Here is a 19,508-nt window from a genome sequence, read left to right as displayed (position 1 = left end):
AATACAAAATTAAAAATGAAACATTGGAAATGGTCAGCAAGTCAAACAGCATAAAGAGAGGGAGGGGGGAAGAGGAGAGGAGAGGGAGGGAGGGAGGGAACACACAAGAGTTAATGCATCACAATGACCTTAAGTATTTTGCTTGATTTTTCAAACCTGCAGTCTACTGACAAATCTACGTAGAAGTAAGTGGAATCGGGTAATCCACCTTCAGTGTTGATCAACATTTTTTGTACCGGCATCTTCGTTGGCACAAATCAATTAATTGCGCCTTCTTAATGTGCTCGAGCAGTGGATTAATCCTCCTGGTAGTTTTCTTGCTAATGCGAACAAATTCAGGAATGTTGCCCTCAAAATGCATTGTGGCAAATTCCATGGTACAATCACTGCATAAAGGGCTGGTGAGAGAGATTTGCTTTGCATACAAATGCAAATTAATACAGAGAAAATCTTCCACTACCCAGAGATCTCCAAACCACCATTTCTCCCAGCATGGTTCTGGGTGCAACCAGCTACTAGGAGGCTGGCTCCCAGTACACTGATGTAATACAGTACAGGATCTCTCAGTGTAATTTGTTGACTGCACTCAATAGCTTATGCAGGCAAGTGAACTACCGCCCCCAGAAACCTGTCAATGAAACTCAATGTTTATTTTTCCCCCCATTCACAAACATCCAAAAACATCAGGAAACATCAGGAAACATTGAAAAATATAACTAAAATGTCATAATAAAGTCAAACATTGCAAATTCTCACTCACATAAAGAAGGTAACTAAATACATTTTAAATAAATTAAATCAAATAAAAAGCTCCATTTACAAATCTAGAAGCCATTCATACCACCCTCCCCCCCACCAAATTCAATGGGATTCCTATACGTATGCCCAGTTTTATCTGGCACAGGTTCAGCTGGTAGATTTCTCAGCCTAAGGTCTGGTAAGTCTGCAGAAGTCCATTCTGCCCCATTGGACTGTACGGGGAGTCTGCAGCAACAGCAAAGAGGAAGCTAGCAGCAACCGTCACAGATTATGATTTCTGCAGAGAAAAGTGACACTCTCAGCAGAAACACCAGGTTAAAAGATCCACCTATTTAAATATAGGCCTAAGAATAATATAGATCTTCTTCCTTCCCAGTCAGCCAGATACCTAACAATTCCAATGACTAGCACTTCAGAAAGGAGCCTTTAACTTAAACTGCTGCTAGGTGAGAAGATCAAATTTGAATGAGGTGAACACTACTCATGGTTAGTTCTGCCTAGTACTAGAAACACCAATTAGTGGAAATATTGAAAATTAAATTACACTCCAGGCAGTCAATCCTAATAGAATATTTAAGTGTCTAATCTGCAATAAAGATAGCAAAAGCTTTGGAACCAGTGATCAAAAGAAGAAAATATAGATGCATTAAAATAATCACTACATCCATAGCAGTCAAGGACTGATTGTATTTCTACAATTATCAAACCAGTTATATAATGCAAATGGAATTGTACACGAACACAAGTAACAATGTGAATTGGCCCAACATTCCCTGAAGCTACTCCATTTAATACAATAATGGAGATCCTGTGCCTTAAATCCAACTTTCCACCCAGTCCCTATATCTTCTAATGTCTTTGACATCCAGTATTCTATCTCAGCTTTGAATATACTCAACAAGCGAACATCCAGAGTCCTTGTGGTATAGAGTTACGAAGATTTACAAATCTTTGTACAAAGCAATTTCTCTTCTCAGTCTAAGAATTGGTCATATAAGATTAAGTCCCCAGCTCTAGATTTAACAGCTTGAAAACATACTACAGCAATACCTGTCTTGTACATCTTAATTCTCTCCTATTCATCCAAACTACACTAAGTGCAAGCTAATCTTACTCAACTTTCCCTCATAGGACAAACCCTCATGAAAGGAGTCAATCAAGTAAATTAACTTTTATTCAAAACTACACAAGGTGCACCCAAAGCAGTTTCACCAGTGCTAACTTCTATACTCCAAACCCTCTGCAATAAAGGTCAACATACTATTTATCTTAATTGCATGCTGTAGCTTCAATATTTAACTTCCCCTTAACTAACACACCAGGATTCCTCTAACACTAACGTCTAGCAGTTTCTCATGACTTAAAGATCGTCTTACCATCTTTTCTTCCAAAGTTCTTTACCTCATATTTCCAAGTTACATTTCATTTGCTACCTCATTTCACCTTTCCAATTGCTTATATCTGTCTATAGTACTTGGCCAATTTTATTTTTCCCCCCCATCTTCCTCACAACTTGCCATTTCTATGTGGGTTTACATCAAGGCAAACTTGGATGAAAAGGCAGAATGCACTGTATCAAAGTCATTGATATAAATAGTGAATAATTATGGGCTCAGTACTGACTGCTGTAATACCCCATTAATAGTCTGCCTACCTGAACAATGACATTCATTCCCATTCTGTCCTTTACACAATCTTCTATACATGTTACAGTATTATTTACAACCCTGTGAGCCTTTAGTTTAAGTAACAAGCTTTTGCATAGTACTGTATCAAATGCCTTCTGAAAAATCTGGTTATATTCCATTTATTAGTTTCCCTTTATCCACCCTCCTACTTACATTCCTAAGAACACAGTTTGTCAAATATAATTCCCCTTTTAAAAAAAGCCAATTTTATATAATGACATTAAGTACCCTGATGCAACTCTTAATGCTGGATCGCAGCATTTTGCTGCCAGAGTATTAGGCCAACTGATCTACATTTCCTCCCCCCAGTTCTCCTCTTCTTGGAGTTTCTCAATCAAATGTATTTTCATTGCAGCCACAAATGTCTGCATTCACAATGTATGCATGCACACATGTCTGAGTATGAGTAAGCCAGACTGCATCCATGCCTGTGATCATTTAAGTGAACATTAATACCCATTCAGGATCTTTCCCCTGACAAGATTCTTGGAGTGATCTTGTCATAAGCAAATGCTGTTTTGCCAGAGGAATAAGTACAAGATTCCATGTCAACATCCTTAGTCCAAGCACTGGCATCCATTAGGTGATATTATCAGCCAAGTGAGGGACCACCAAACTGCCTGCAACAGTTGTGCCACGACAGGTACCAATGACTGCTGAACTGAACCACTATTATTTCCATCAACATTCCAGAGCCAAGGTCGCCCAAAGCTCAGTAGCATGCTGTGTATGTGGACAATCATCCTCCCAGCCATCAAAAATGTGCACTGAAGCATACAAATGAGTTTTGCATTCAACATCTGCAAAACAAATGCTCCTCTACCAATCTGCCCCCACAGTACAACACTACCCTCTGACAATAAAGGCTCACGGTGAGACCCTGGTAAACGTGGACCATTTCCCACATTTTGGATATCACTTCTTGGTGGAAAACGTTGACTATGTCACTGCCTTTAATGTACAAAAGTCATGGTTAATGGGCAACAGTGATACCTGTCCCCTTATACATTTCAGAGCTGGACTACCTACAACAGGAGAACTTCAAGGAAATGGAAAGATAGCACAAATCTTGTTTCCGTTAAACCCTGCCCACCCACCCACCCCCCAAATATTTACCAAACCAACAATACAGTCCTCTCCCTGGTCAACATCCTCAGAATCAAGTACTATGTACACACAGTCGGCTACATTGCACAGGCCACAAAGTTTGCATTGCCCAATATTAAAGTCTCAAAACAAACACTCTTATGAACTCTGTCATGGAAAGAGATTACCAGGTGGAACAGAGGAAAAGATTCAATAATGTGCTCAAAGCAGCTTTATATATACAAAAAACTGCAACACTCCCATTATTTCTAGACATCTCGTCCATGACTGCTCAAAGTGGGCAGCAGCATTCAGGCTGGTATCAAGACCTTCAAGTCCATTCATTGGGAGCACACAGAAGCCCTACTTAAGTGGTGGGTGGAGCACACCACCTCAAACAATCTGCCCACCCCATCAGGCATTTCTTGCCCCCATCTGTAGGGGAGCCCTTGGTTCTCACAGACCTTATCTGCTACCTGAGAATCTACAAAACCAGAGTGGAAACATGTCAGACTCCATCAAGGGAATGGTTAAGAAAATTAATGTAGAAGGTTACCATGAAAACAAATTAACATATTAAATGTGCACTTCAAACATTCCAGCATCTGCTGTCTACATTAAACATCAATGACAATTTGAAAATTGCTACTAAAACCAAATGCTATGCGAGGTAAAACCTTCCAATATATACTTTGTTTTAAAAAAAACTCATCTGACGTTTTTGGTTCTGCTTCTGGCAGTGTTCCCAGGCACACCATAAACCATACCACTGGGTTCCAACTGCCCTAATTCACTACTCAATGATAATGCTGTGCCCAACTCCACAAACTTTGCCTTTACAGATTGCATTCAATTATGAGAAGCTGAACCAGTATTAAAGGGCAAGGGAAGCCAGAAGCCATCAATGCAAATTAGACTGCAAGATCAAGGTGTATGGATAGAGAGGAGTGTGAAACAGAAGATTTAGAATATCTGTAGAAATATGCAGCAGTGCCCCCAACATTAGGATGACTGTTCTTTGATATATAAATTGTACTTGCAAATCTCTAATTCATATTTTTAGAAAAAACATCCCAAACTTTCAAATGTATGAAGTAGTATGGAGGAAAGTAATGAACTGCAGGATGATAGACATACTGGTGAAATAGACAAACAAATCAATTGAAATTTAATACTGATAAGTATAGCTATTTACTTTGGTAGACAAAACATGAAAATATAAATTTAAATAGAAGCACAGGAACAGAAATCTGATGATAGTCTTTGAAAATGTAACGTACTATAAGTACTCACCAGCAATCTATAAGTTGACAGGATTGTTCAGAGGCCCGAGTACTAATGCAAGGAAGTTGGGTTTCCCAACTTCTGATACGAGTGACAGTACCTTCTTCCTCCAATGCACCTCCATTATCTACCATGTAGCCAGAGGACCAAACAATGTGTCAAATCCCATTCCAATACTAATAGGGAAAAAACAAAAATGCTGGAAAAACTCACTAGGTCAGGCAGTTCTCAGTTCTGATGAAAGATCTTCAACCTGAAATGCTAACTGTTTCTCTTGCTACAGATGCTGCCTGACCTGCTGAGTTTTTCCAGCATTTTCTGCCTTTATTTCCAATTTCCAGCACCTGCAGTTCAAAGAAACTTTATTTTCAGCCAAATTTGCATTATTGTACATTTTCATTTGTAAGATCAGTCTTGCTAAAAACAGTAGTGTAGGCAGTAATGCTGCATTGATTGCCCAGATGCCCATCAGGTAATAGGAATAGTACAAGTGACTTAAGATCATATTGATGGACTTGGTTCTGGGAAATGAGCCAAGACAAGTAGAGCAAGTACCAGTGAGAGAACATCTAGGAAACCATGCCAATAAGGTTCAGAAAAGCTATGCAAAAGAATATCAACTTCTCCCAGCTAGAGAGAAAAAAAATCAATTGGAGAAGGATCAATGAGAACTGAGCTGTTATTGGCAAGTTGGAATCAAAGCTTTCTGGGCAAAACTAACTAAATAGAACACGTTTCCACTATCAAGAGTGGAATAGTTACTTGGAAGTGCAAGACAGGCAAGTGGAAAGACAGGTTAACAGGGTGATTAAAACCACATGCACAATCCTGTGTTATGTACATAGAGGCACAGAATACAAAGGCAAAGAAGTTATAATGAAGCTTACACAATACAGAACTATGCCTAGTTCTGGGCACACTTTAGGAAAGATGCAAAAACTTAGAAGCTGCAGAAGACTAAATGATTCAGAGACAAGAGACTTCAGTTATGTAGACAGACTGGAAAGCTGGGGTTGTTCTCTTTGGACAGGTGTAGATGTAGGGTGATCTGATAAGTAATATAAAAAATGGAATAGTCAGGGCAGTTAACAGCAGTTCCCCATTGACAGAAGGGCCAATAATAAACAGAAAATGCTGTAAATACTCAGCATGTCAGGCAGCATCTCATCCTATCAGAGGTATTCCTTTATTCTATCCATCCCTACTCTACCTTCTCTACATAAAATTTGTTTTCTCTCCTTCCCAGCTCAAAAGGGTCCAGATCTCAAATATTAACTGTTTCTCTTTCCATAGATGCTGCTTGATCTACTGAGTGTTTCCAGTGTTTTTTTGATTTTATTTCAGATTTCCAGCACTTGCAGTTTTGATTTTTATTTACAGTACAGGGATCAAGAACCTGGAAACATAATGGTGACTGGCAAAATGACATATGGAATTTTATCTTATAGCAAGTGGTTAGGATCTGGAATGCAGTCAGGGTAGCAGCGGAAGCACATTCAATGGCAGTGTTTAATAGAAACCTGGATGGATGTTAGGATTTTAGGGAAAAAAACAAGAGAGTGGGATGAACTGGAATGCTCTTGCATGGAATGGGTACATAATCAATGGACTGAGTGGCTCCTTCAATACAGTACCCATTCTGTGAATGGTGCCAAACTCAATGTTCAAATTTTAATTTGGCCAGCTATCTGCAAGCTTCTTATGGCACAGTGAAAATTCCATTATTCTGATTGACTTGCAATTGTATTAAGATTAATTTAAATTAACACCATTTGGACATGTGAAAAATTTACTTTGCCAAATGAAAAATAATTGAAAAGCAAAAGTTTACAGATACTGAAAATCTGAAATATCAGAAAATGCTGCCTGACCTACTGAATATTTCAAGCATTTTCTAATTTCAACTAGACAGTTACCCACTAATTATAGAAGTTAAACATTTCTTTAAATTTGCTCATTTCCTCCTCCCCCCCCCCCCCCATTGGGAAGAGAAAAAATGTCATTTGCTCAGTGTTTCATTTTATCACTCTTAAAAGATAAATTCTAAGAATTTGCACTTAGCATTATTCTGCTACTCATCCTGGTTCATTAGCTTTTACCCATATGGAAACTTCCCATTTTCCCCCAACTGCAACTAAAAGCAACCAACTCTCTTAACGCTCTAAACTGGCTTAGCAAGCCAGTAGTGGAATGACAAAGAAGAGTTAAACTAGTGCACCATTCCATTAAATCAGGACAACCTAGCAGATCCTGCAAAATATCCCTTGCCAACACCTGGGACCTGTACCAGGTCCCAATGTCGCTCTAGCAGCCTCACAGTTAGAATTCCGTGAGTGCAACTGTGAGCTGACACCCAGAGATGATGATAGATCATCATCTGCATCTTTAGCAATCAAGGACAACTTACTGCCACTCCAGTTCTGTGGGTTCTGAGGTTACCAATGTGAGACCTGCAGACTACACAACATATCGACCAGGAGATGCTTAATGGAACAGATAGGTTAGTAGTTTGGGAAGCGGAGCACTTTATCCACCTTTTACCTGGGCTTTGATGTGCTCAAAACACATGGACTCTAGGTTTTTAGGGCCATCTCAAATGTTCCTCCACTTTCAGCAGTCATGGCCAGGAATCCCCACAAGCCAGTGGTGATGCTGTACTTTTTCCAATGAGGCTTTGAACATATCCTTGAATCTTTTTCTCTGTATGCCTGTAATGTCGTCATAAACAGAGCTCAGTCTCTGGTTCAGGAATCTGCTGTCAAGCACCAAATGTGACCTCCTCATACTCAACTGAGTGTAACTAATGCCTCAGTTCTAGAGATGTACAGTAAGTGAATCAGCATCAACCAGCGTCACTTATCGTACCAGTGGTTATGGGGGATTTTGCAGATAACATTGTGCCTCTCCAGAAGTTAGAAGTACTTGCCATACTTAGTCCATTTCAATTTCAGTAAGAGGGCAGGAATCACTAATGCCCAGAGCTTTATGGCAGATTTGAAGTCTTGATTTTCAAGTACACTTTTCCTCAGATGGCCAAAGGCTATGCTGATGCACTAATAGCATGCTGAATTTCATGGATGATGTAATTCCCCAGATATGGAGAGTAGTTCTTGCTTTCCCAGATCTTGTTTTTGTGTGAAGATGTGTTGTACAGTGGGGGTGGGGGCACAAATCAGGTTGGACCTTTGCTTTGCAGATGTTGAGTGCAAGGACCATCCTCTATGCTTTAGAGTTTATGATGAATCAGAGATTAGTGTCTGAATATCTACTTGACCTTGACTCTGGAGTGTAGGCATCATACATTGAAAAGTTTCCTGTGAACTTTATGAAATCAAAAAAACTACAGATGTTCAGAATCCAAAATAAAAAAAGACATAAAATGCTGGAAATACCAAGGTCAGGAAGCTTCTGTCAAGATAGAAGCAGAATGAACATTTCAAGCTGATGACCCTTCATTGACCCAAAAGTATCTCCAATACTTTTTGTTTATATTCTCAATAGTACCAGAGAAAGCTCAGAAACTCCAGGAAAAAACTTGGAGATGAGGTGCAGCAATGAAGTGAAAAAGATTGAAAAGTGATAGGCTCATGACACAGCCCCAAAGAGTACAAAGTATAAGGGCAGCAAAATGCAGCAAAGGGGAACAAGAACCAAAAGCAACAGTCATGATCCTGGCTGCAGTGCCAAAACCTGTACTCCAGAACTAGCCTCACCTCCAGCAAAGCTGGTAGGTAAAGCTGTCATTGGCACCTACCAAACAAGCAGGACACTCATGTGCTGTATACAAAGGTCAAGAAAAACTCAATCTGGCCAATTACCTCTCCAACAGTCTATTCACAAATCAACGAAATAAACAATTCAGTACCACAATGCACACAAAAGCTAGATGAAGATCACCAATACACAACCTGTACAATGCAACACTATTACCAGACTCCAGCCACAGTCTCTACCCCATCCACTGTTCATGACTTATTTTTCCCAAATTGATTTCTTTCTCTCCCACTTTACTGTGACCTTCCTATGGTGACAGATCCCAATTACCACTTCTAGTCATGTCCAACTGAAACTCCAAATCACAATGTTCTACAGGTACCTCCTCAGCAGCTCCTATCTCTTTTGTGACCTGGCAATTAAATTCTGAATACTTTTAATCATTTTAGCAATCTAAAGTTGAACAGGAAACATTATACAAATTGCCCATTGCCTCATTGTAGGCATTTGTAATGCAAATAATCAAAAAGCTTAAACATCCCTGCAGTATAATCTCACAATAAAATTCAAGGGCATGCCCACAATACAACACAATTTTAGTACTTTAATTAACAACAAAAATCACCCTAATCTACATGATTAACTACTGACATCAATTCTCAGATTTGTTCTGCTGTACGTTTAATACGACTTAAATCAATGTTAACTTTGATCAAAGTTCAATCAGAATCAATTGCTCCTCTGCCTCTAGTTTTAGTCATAACTGAAATGTACAGTATATATGCTTAACTGATACTTGTCTATACCAGATATGTTATTGTGTAACAAGGTATAATTAATGATCTCATAACTGGGTGCCTCTAGGTAGCAGTAATCATTTCACATTCAGTTTAAGGGAGAAAAGATCTAACATTTTAAAACTTAAATAATACTAATCATAAGGGCATGAAAACAGAGCTAGCTAAAACGAATAGGCAAATTAAGTTAAAGGATCAGTTAATGAATGTCTGCCACTGCATCTTCAATCTAAAGATATTATCTAACTTAAAGAAAAAAAGCATAAATGCACAAAGTGGCAGGACAATAGGTTGGAGAAGATGTATATAAAACATGACTAAAAGAAAAATATTAAAAAGTTTTGATAGGTACCTTTTCAAAAAAAAAACAAAAAAGTTAACAAAGTGAGGATTAATCCCAGAGAGAGTCTGGGAAATTATTAATGGAAAACAAGTTTACAGGTGAATTAAGCAGGTATTTTGCATCAGTCTTCCCTATAAAGGAGACAAGTAACATTCCAGAAATGGCAATGAATCTGGCCTGCACTTCCTCTGTAGCTATGACACTTTACTCTGTATTCTGTTACTGTTTTTACCCTGTACTACCTCACTGCACTGTGTAATGAATTGATCTGTATGAACAGTATGCAAGACAAGTTTTTCACTGTACCTCAGTACAAGTGACAATAATATACCAATACCAACTGTAAGTGGTAGAAACTCAGGAAGATTACATATCACCAGGGAATTAATACTCAACAAATAGTTGGAGCTGCAATTTGACAAGTCTAGGTTCTGATGGACTTCAGTCTAGAGCTTTAAAGTAGCTACCAATTTAAATTATGCATTCATTTTACCACAAGAAATAGGAACAAGTTTCTACGGCCTTTCAAGTCTGCTCCACCATTCAAGAGGATCATAGCTCATATGACATTCCTCAAGTCTACTTTCCTGCCTTTTCCCCATAACCCTCTATTCCCTTACCAATTAAAAATCTATCTCAACGTTAAATATACTCAAGTACTTTGCCTCTACATTTCCAAAGTTTCAACCTCAAGAAATTCCTCCTCACTTAGAGATCCCCTTATTCTAAGACTATGCCCTCTCTGGACTCTCCTATGAGAGAAAATATTCTCTTAACACTTACTCAGTCCAGCTCCAAAGAATCTTTTCATTCCTCTAAATGATGAGTAAAATTTAACCTTTTGTTCAACAACCCCTCTATTCCCAGGATCATCCCAGCAAACCTACACTGAACTGCCATTAATGAAATATTTCCTTAAAAAGAACCAAAATTGTTCACAGCACTCTGGATGTAGTCTCATTAGTGCCTTGTACAGGTAGTGTAAGACTTCCCTACCCTTATGTACCCTTCCCTACCAAACTGTTTTAAGTATGGGCTAACATTCTATTAACCTGCTGCATTGAGTGTTAGCTTTGAGTCATGAACATACCCCTTAAATCCCTTTCGACAAGTTTTCTCTACTTAAATAATAATCTGTTCTTTTGTTTTTCCTTCCCAAAAGGAAGGGCTTTACATTTTTCTGCATTATAATCCATTTGCCAACTTATTGCCTACTCGCCTAACCAAATCAATGCCTCTGTACACCATATCCTTCTCACACCTTCCCATCTATTTTTTGTCAATTGCAAATTGGCTGCCGTACATTTGCTTCCTTCCTCTAAATCATTAATACAGGTTGAAACCCTCTAGATGGGTATTCTGTGGTCCGGCAACTCCCATCGTCCAGCACATTTTGAATCTATAGTACAGATCTAACTAGGAACTAACTAGAATCTAAAATTAACCAAGATCTGTACTATTCTGTAGCTAATTAACTTACGGTGGAACTTCTGTGATCTCAGCCAACAGCGTTTCCAACTGACAAAGCTGTTGGGTTACAAACAGTTCTCGGAACCCTTACACGTCCCTCGGGGAGCATCTGTACTTAAAAAGAACAGCTCTCCTACTCAAAGGAAAACAATCCGGGGCAATTTTCTGCATCTGGATTTTCTGTGGTCCACTGTAAAAGATGATTTATTACAGAGTGCGGGTCGACTTTTCCACCACCAGTCAGGTCCCAAAGGTACCGGACTAGAGAGTTTTTTTATGTTCTGCAGTCCTAGCTCTGATCCTTTGTGGGACCCAACTATTCACAGGTTGCCAACCTGAAAATAACCCCTTTATCCCTACCCATTGCTTCCCACATGCTAGCCATTAGCCAATTCTCAATCCATGCCAATATCTTACCTCCAACATCATATGTTCTCATCTTGTGACTTAACTTTTAGAGAGGCACCTTATCAAACACCCTCTGGAAGTTCAAATACAGTATTTCCATTGGTTCCCCTCTGGTCAAGACTTCCTCAAAAACTCCAAATTTGTCAGGCACAATTTCTCTTTCATGAAGCCACAGTGAATGCGCTTGACTAGATTATGATTTTCCCCAATGTGCTGCCATTACTTCCTTAATTCAAACATTTTTCAGAAATGATTTAGACTAATTAGCCCACATTACTTTTTACCCCCCTCCCTTTTTGAAAAAGAGTGTCACAATGGTAATTTTCTAATGGTCTTGCATATCTCTACAGTAATGGTGTTTGGAAAATCAAAACTAATGTAGCCACTTTTTTTGGGGGGATGATAGGATGCAAGACATCTGCACCATCAGGCTTTAGCCCCATTAGTTTTCCCAATATGAATTCTCTAGTGATAGTGAAGACATTTAATACCTCCCCAGCTTATTCATTTTTAGTGAGATGTTAGCAGAATATTGTACTTTACAGTCAGCTGCAAAATCTGTTTAATTCCTCAGCCATTTCCTTTTTCCCCAATTACTACTTCCCCATTCTGTAGGGGGCAATGCTCACTTGCACAGCTCTTCCTTTTTATATACTTAAAGAACCTCTTAATGTCTGTGTTTTTTTTACATCATTTGCTAGTTCGCCCTTATTTGATTTACTTTCCCTTTACTACACTTCTTCTCTTCCTCTGGATTCTGAATTTACCCATCTTGAGATCTACCAATAACTTCTGCCTCCTTAAAAAAATTTTTTCAGCACAATACCAACTTACACCCCACCAACCCCTCCCACCCTCAACTTCTTTGGTTGATCCATTCCTCCCTTAGAAACATTCCTCCTTACACAGATATACTTTTTTGCCGTGCTGTGAATTACCTCTGTAAATGTCTCTTTTCCATCCATCTATCCTCCTAGTCTATCAATCCAGTCCACCTTAACACTTCTATCCCCATTCTACTATAATTTTTTTAAAAAAAGAAAGATAAAACAATTGTTTCTGACCAAAGCTTCACTCTCTCAAAAATACAAAATTCTGTCATACTATGATCAGTATTCCCCACAGAATCTTTCATTCAGGAGGTCATTTATTAAACCTGCCTCTTTAATCATGACTAGAGTGGCCCCACAACATTGGTCTAGGAAATTATTCCAAATGCACTCTATGACTGTGTTCTTGTAGCTTTTCCTTTCCAACTTGATTAAGCCAATCAACATTGCTCTTTCAAAAAAAATTATTCCTGCAGTGTGGCTGCTATTAGGGGGTCTATACACTACTTTTGCCTGTCTTCTTTTCCTTGCTGTTTTTAGCCTCCATCCAAATGGATTCCATCTTCTGAACCTAGAATTTTCCAAAATTCCCTGTATCCTCAGGTGGCTTCATTATATTAGAAAATAGCAAACGTAACTCTAATTCAAAAAACAGGGGAGACACTAAACAGAAATCTATGGGCCATTTAGGTCAACATGGAGTGAAGTTATACAGCACAGAAACAGGCCCTTCGGCCCAATTCGTCCACACCAACCAAGTTGTCTACCTGAGCTAGTCTCATTTGCTTGTGTTTGGCCCATATCCCTCTCAACTCTTCCTATCCACATACCTGTCCAAATGTCTAAATGACTGTACCTGCCTCTACACTCACAGCTCATTCTATATACCCAACACCCTCTGAAGGAAAAGTTGCCCCTCAGGTCCCTGTTAAATCCTTCTGCTCTCACCCTAAAGCTATGCCCTCTAGTTTTAGACTCTCCTACCCTAGGGAAGAAGACTGGGACCATTCATCTTATCTATGCCCTTCATGATTTTATCTACCTCTATAAGGTCACTCCTCAGCCTCCTAAAATTCAGCATAAAAAATCCCAGCCTATCCAGCCCCTTCTTAAAACTCAAGCCTTCCAGTCCTGGTAACATCCTTGTGAATCTTTGCTGCACCCTTTCCAGCTTAATGATGTCATTCCTATACTAGAACTGTACACAATACTCTTCAGTGTGGTCTCATCAACAACTTGTAGAGTTGTAACATGATACCCCAGCTCCTGTACATATTCCTCTGAACATGAGGGTAAGCGTGCCAAACACCTTCTTTATCACCCTACTTACCTGCGTCTCCACTTTCAGAGAACTACGTACCTGTACACCTTGGTCTTTCTGTTCTACAACTCTCTACAGGGCCCTATCATTTATTGGTACATTAAACAAGGGAAGGATTTACACAAAATGCAACACCTCGCACTTGTCCAAGTTAAATTCCATCTGCCCTAGGGAAGATTCTTTGGCCCACTTCCCCAGTTGATCTAGATCCCATTGCAATCTCAGATAACCCTCTTCACTGTCCACTGTACCACCAATTCTGGTGCAATCCACAAACACCTATCATTGGGAAAATGCTGGAAGCTATTACTGAAGTTATAACAGTACAGTTAAAAAATACAAAGTTAACATGGCTTTGTGAAAGGGAAAACATGTCTGACCAATTTATTTGATTACTCTGAAGTAACATCTGGCACATGGATCATTGCTGGAGTCTCAACTTTTTAAAATTTACATAATTGCCTTGAGTGAAGGTGCCAAAAGATATGGAGACACAAGACTGCAGGTGCTGGAATCTGGGGCAACGAACAATCTGCTGAGAGAACTCAACAAGTTAAGCAGCATCCGCAGGAGGAAAAGAATTGTCGACATTTTGATTCGAAACCCTAATGATTGCAAAGTGAAATGATGACATAAAGACAGGTAGGAAAGCAACTTGTGCAGAGGACAAAGGGATACAAGTAAATTGGTAGACAAAGATTTGGCAAATGGAGTATAATGTGGGGAAATATGGAACTGTCCATTCTGACAAGAAAAAACAAAAGCTGTATAGTATGCACGTGGCAAGGAATTGCGAAAGGATCTGGGCGTCCTGCTGCAAGATCCACAAAATACAAATGTGCAGTTACAGTAAGTAATTAGGAAAGCTATAAGATTGTTTGTGAAGGGAATAGACAATAAAAATAGATGGTTATAGATGGCATTTGGTGCCCTCATTCAAACTGATGAAATAGTTGGTGCCCCCAAGCATTATTCCCTGCAGTACCCCACTAGACACAGCTTGCCAACACGAGAAGGACCCATTTCTACAGTTTTCTATCTGTTAACCAATTCACAACACATACCAACCTAATACCCCCAAATCCATGCACTCTAAATCTGTCGGTCGAATTCCAGAGACATGAAATCAAGGACAGCTGCTCTCACCAAAACCAAGTATGATATCAAGCAATCTTGGCAAAATTGAAGTTGAACTGTATCAGGCGGAAAACAGTGCATTTGGAGTCAAATCTTGCACAAAGAAAAGTGATCGCAGTTGTTGAAAATCAATCTCAGCCCCAGGTCATCATTGCAGGGGTTCCTCAAGTTTCCTTAGCCTGTATTGAACTGCTGCCATCATAAAGGTCAAAAGAAGGGACATTGCTGATGATTGCACAATGTTTAATTTCATTCACAACTCCTTAACAAGTTGTTTAATTGTCCACCACCATTAATGACTATTTGTGACAAGACTGCAGAGATGCAATTTGGTTCATTGCTTGTGGTATCGTTTAGCTTATTTACTAAATTCTTCTTACTTTGCTCCATTAGTTCAGCTTGCTTTGTTCGGCTACATTCCACCCAGAAAACTGAACGCAAGACTGTGACAAAGCTGCTAAACCAAGCAATGATCATCTCCTCAAAAAAGATACAAATCATCTACCCTTGATATTCAATGGCATTACTTTACACAGTTTCCATCATTAATATCCTGGTGTGTTACCACCAAGGAGAAATTAATTTGGACTAGCCTCTAAACACTGTAGCTACAAGAGAAGGTGAAAGGCTGGTTGCCGCGCGACTCATCCTTCAACACCCCTAATCCTCGCCACCCTCTACAAAAAAAATCAGGAGCACGTCGGAATACTCTGCACTTGTTTGGATGACTGCAGCAACACCACCACTCGAGCAGCTCGACACCATCCAGGATAAAGCAGACTGCTTGATCAGCAGCCCTGCCACCACCAACATACCAAGGCTACAGTGTATATCATCTACAAACACATTGCAGTTACTCACTTAGGCTATTCCAACACCATCCCCTAATCCATGATATCTACTAAAGGACAAGAACAGCAAGCACACTGCAACATTGCCACCTGCAGATTCCCCTCCAAGTCACACACCATTCAGACTGGGAAATATATAACCATTTTTTTTTAAAAATCATCATTACTAAATACTGAAACTCCTTTCCCAGTGTCATTCTGAGACTACTTTGACCAGAAGGACTACAGCAGTTCAAGGTATCCCTAAAAGCAATGGGAGCATCCCAAAACTAAATAATTAAAATGTATGCAATCATAACACTGACAGCCATAAAGTTACATGCAAACATAATAATGCATTATGGTCAACAACATACAACTTTTAATATGCTATTTGAATAATACTGCAACTTTTATCTAATTTTCAATTAGTGCTCATTACATTAATAGAAAGACAAAATTAGCATAACCAAAAGCTTATGTAACTGATTGAGAGCATTTATTTAAAATTTAAAGCAATCAAATGTGTAAAACTAATGATGTGTATAAGAGACTGATTTTGGTTACAAGCTAATATTAAAGAAAAACAAAACTCAAGCAGGGAAACCACCCTCTGTTCACTACGAGTCTTATATTTACAAAATAGAGAATTCAAATTTTGCTGCTACAGAAATCTGCAAACAATAGGCTTAATTATTAATGCACGGAAGATAATTTATAACTGTCCAACATTCAAACTAAAGCTCTTATAATAAAAGAAAAAGGGCAGTTTAAGTCTCTAGACCCAAATTTAGTACAATGCATTTTTAGACAGAATACTGTATAAAATATCACAACGGCAACTGGGAGCATTCATCAAGGTCAAAGATGTTATTATCAACGTGCAATCACACACACCACTACAGAACTAAAGAAAAATACACATTCACAATAGCCAATATATTCTACAGGTGTTTTGCTTGTTCTGCACATTCAAAGAACGGTGAAACAAAAAAAAATTGATAAGCAATGCCACTTTTCCCCAAAGTTGTTTAAGAAAACTTACTTTTTCTTCCTTCTAATGTTTTAGATCCTTGTTAATTGGAGTTCCTCTCCTTTTCAGATCTATGAACAAGGTCAAACATGTATAACCATAACCTACAAGCTTCATAAAATAACAGAAATAAACAAGCTAATAAACATCACAATACAACAGATTTACTTGCTACCCAAACACTAATCACAAATACTGCTGATCAAAAATGCAACTATTACTGTTAACAACAAATTTTCAATTGCAAATATTTAATTCATTCCCAAGATGTGGGTGTCTATGGCAAGATCAGAATTTATTGCCAATGTCTACTGCCCTTGAATTAAGTGACTAGGTAGGCCATTTCAAAAACAGTTCAAACACAAAGCTAGTCTGAAGTCAAATCCAGGCCGGAATAGATACGAACACTCAATTTCCTTCCTTAAGGAACAGTAGCAAAGGGCATCATTACTGTTACTAACCATAGAGAATTTATCTCAAAATCATGAGTCAAGATCTAGATTTCTATTTTGGTAATAAGTATCTATGCAAAAATTTTGCTATAAGTCACTTTCTCCCTCAATAAAACGTTAGACAGGCAAACAAATTCTAGTCTATTCTCTGTTACTTTGTCAAAGGATTCATCGAGGTTGATGAAGCACAACATCTGAAATCAACGTATAATGCTTATCAACACTTTATTTCTAGGTGTTCTTTTATTTTCTCTTTTGGTGAATATTTCATTATATTTCCCTATTTCCAAAGTTACTATATTCGTGCCAATAAAGATTTCTCTGGAAAAAATAATTACAACCTTGCATTCTTTACATTCAGAAAGTTTATTTGCTCGCTATCAAAGTTTATAATCACTATCAAAAATTGCTACAAATGTGCCATCACACTCATGTAAAGATCTTGAGCACAGAAGGTCAAATGAATCCCAAGTATCAAACATTTGAATCCCGTGATACCCAGGAGCATTTTCATTGCTGTCTGCAGATTGCAGTACAATTCTATGGTATTTTATTGCACTTTCCAAATATATGTCTGAAGAGAAACTGACATGTTTCATTGTTTAAATAGCATATTTTTTGTTACCAAAGAGATAGGCAACATTTCTGCCCTAAATGTCAACTATCCATTTGCCTCCACAGATGCTACTCGATCTGCTGAGCTCCTCCAGCAGTTTGTGTTTTTTTTGCTCGATTACAATTCTGCAGTCTGGTGCCTTCATTTTTATCAAGCACATTACAAAACAAACGTCTTCATAACTAATGCACATTTGTATATTGTAACCATTAATTCATAAAATATTATTAATCTCCTATTTACTGTTTAGATATTACTAATCAACTCAAAAATGTGATTTGTTATAATTCGGATTTAGTGCGATACGTTAAAACATTCTGCAGTGTCAGGTGCTTGAAGGGCAATTAATAAAATTATAATCATTCAAATGCAAAAATTTCATGTGCATAAGGTGTAAAAATTCGATCATATTACCACGATTCATTCTTCCATCTTTCATTAGCCAGCGACTCTACACTCCCTTTTGCAAGCTTTTTTCCCTCAGCCTAACTTACTAATTGACGTCCCGCCTCCCACGTGCTGATTGGCTACGTCGGAATACCGATCTCGCCACGGGATTACCCATTGGGCAAACCAACTGCCCGTCAATCGCAGACTCACTCGGCAAGTTAGGTTTACACGTAAACCACCACCTTGGGCTCGCTGCAATGCAGGTCTCACGAACCTCACACGAAGCCGTTCAGGTCGCAAACAACCCACTGCCACATGATGCAAACGCGGGATTTATTTTAAAAATCAAAGCTGCGGTGTTAAATACTTATTAGCGAAAGAAAAAGCCCCATGGGTTCGTGTATCCTGCCGCCAAACGGTCGCAAGGTACACCGGTGTAAAACCAACACTGGAAGAAAATATTTCAAACGCGTCTCATCCACCTCCTTAAAAAAAATGTTCCCCAAGTCCCAGGTTAGCCAGGGAGGGCCGTCACCCCGGGTTATTTTGGGTGGCGGGGATGCGGTGACCGGGGGGGGCGGTGTATCCCTCCGCCCGCTGCAGTACAGCCCGCCGCGAGCGGCACAGCCACAGTGCGGAGCCGCGTCCGCCGCGCCGACGCCGGCACCGCCACCGGCCGCGCCGACCCCTCACTTCACCCGCTAAATCCTGCACCGTACGCACATGCAACGGAGAGAGAGAGAGAGAGGAGCGAGAGAAAGCGAGGTGATGCTGGTGTTTGACCCCCCCCCCCCTTTAATCCCCCGAGCTGGCAGGTTTGTGAAGAAGGCGCAGAGGACCAGTCACAGGAAAAGTGGCGACGCGCACACACACACACACCGAAAATTTCCCGGCAACCGCCGATGGAAAATTCTAGAAAGGGAAGAAATAATAGACGGGGGGGGGGGGAAGGAACGCAGATCGAATTATCAGTCACAATGTCATTGCACGGCTATCAGTTACCTCAGCTCTAGATAAAATTCGTGCTTTAAAATAAACACCGACAGAAAAAGCCAGAATCCCGCACACAAGTCGAACTACAGCTCAGCTGACGGAGCCTTGTCCCTATTGTTCCCTTCAGCCTGTGCGAAGGTGGAACGCATGCGTGCGGCCGCCGGTGCATGCCGGGCAATGTAGTCCATCTGGCCCTGGGATCGTTCGGCGCCTTCAACCGAAGGGTGCGCCCGCAGACCACAATCCCCAGAATGCCGCGCGGTTAACATTTTGGGCAGTTAATACCTAGTGCTTGATTGGGAAAAAAGATAAGAAAGGTCTCTGTTTAGTTTGTGCAGCATGGTGCTCAGGATTAAA

General features: G+C 39.5%; 1 protein-coding gene across 9 annotated transcripts in view; it reads right to left on the bottom strand.

Annotated features, from left to right (window-relative positions):
* LOC127581156 (general transcription factor II-I-like) overlaps positions 1–19,295 on the bottom strand; it is a 124,943-nt gene extending 105,648 nt beyond the window's left edge. For 2 of the 9 annotated variants that reach the window (XM_052035204.1, XM_052035203.1), the window contains exon 1: positions 129–514. In XM_052035204.1, the coding sequence (XP_051891164.1) occupies positions 129–242 (114 nt within the window). In that variant the 5' untranslated portion in view covers positions 243–514. Of the gene's footprint in view, positions 1–128; positions 515–4,826; positions 4,846–16,712; positions 16,772–18,368; positions 18,524–19,160 lie in introns of those variants that run through there. The other 7 variants (XM_052035205.1, XM_052035212.1, XM_052035206.1 and 4 more) reach the window with 6 other exon arrangements.
* Positions 19,296–19,508: the final 213 nt, after the last annotated feature.

The sequence above is a fragment of the Pristis pectinata genome, chromosome 21, assembly GCF_009764475.1.
Source record: "Pristis pectinata isolate sPriPec2 chromosome 21, sPriPec2.1.pri, whole genome shotgun sequence".
Taxonomy (NCBI): domain Eukaryota; kingdom Metazoa; phylum Chordata; class Chondrichthyes; order Rhinopristiformes; family Pristidae; genus Pristis; species Pristis pectinata.
The sequence above is the reverse complement of the archived record's forward strand: the minus strand, read 5'-3'. Positions and strand labels throughout refer to the sequence as shown.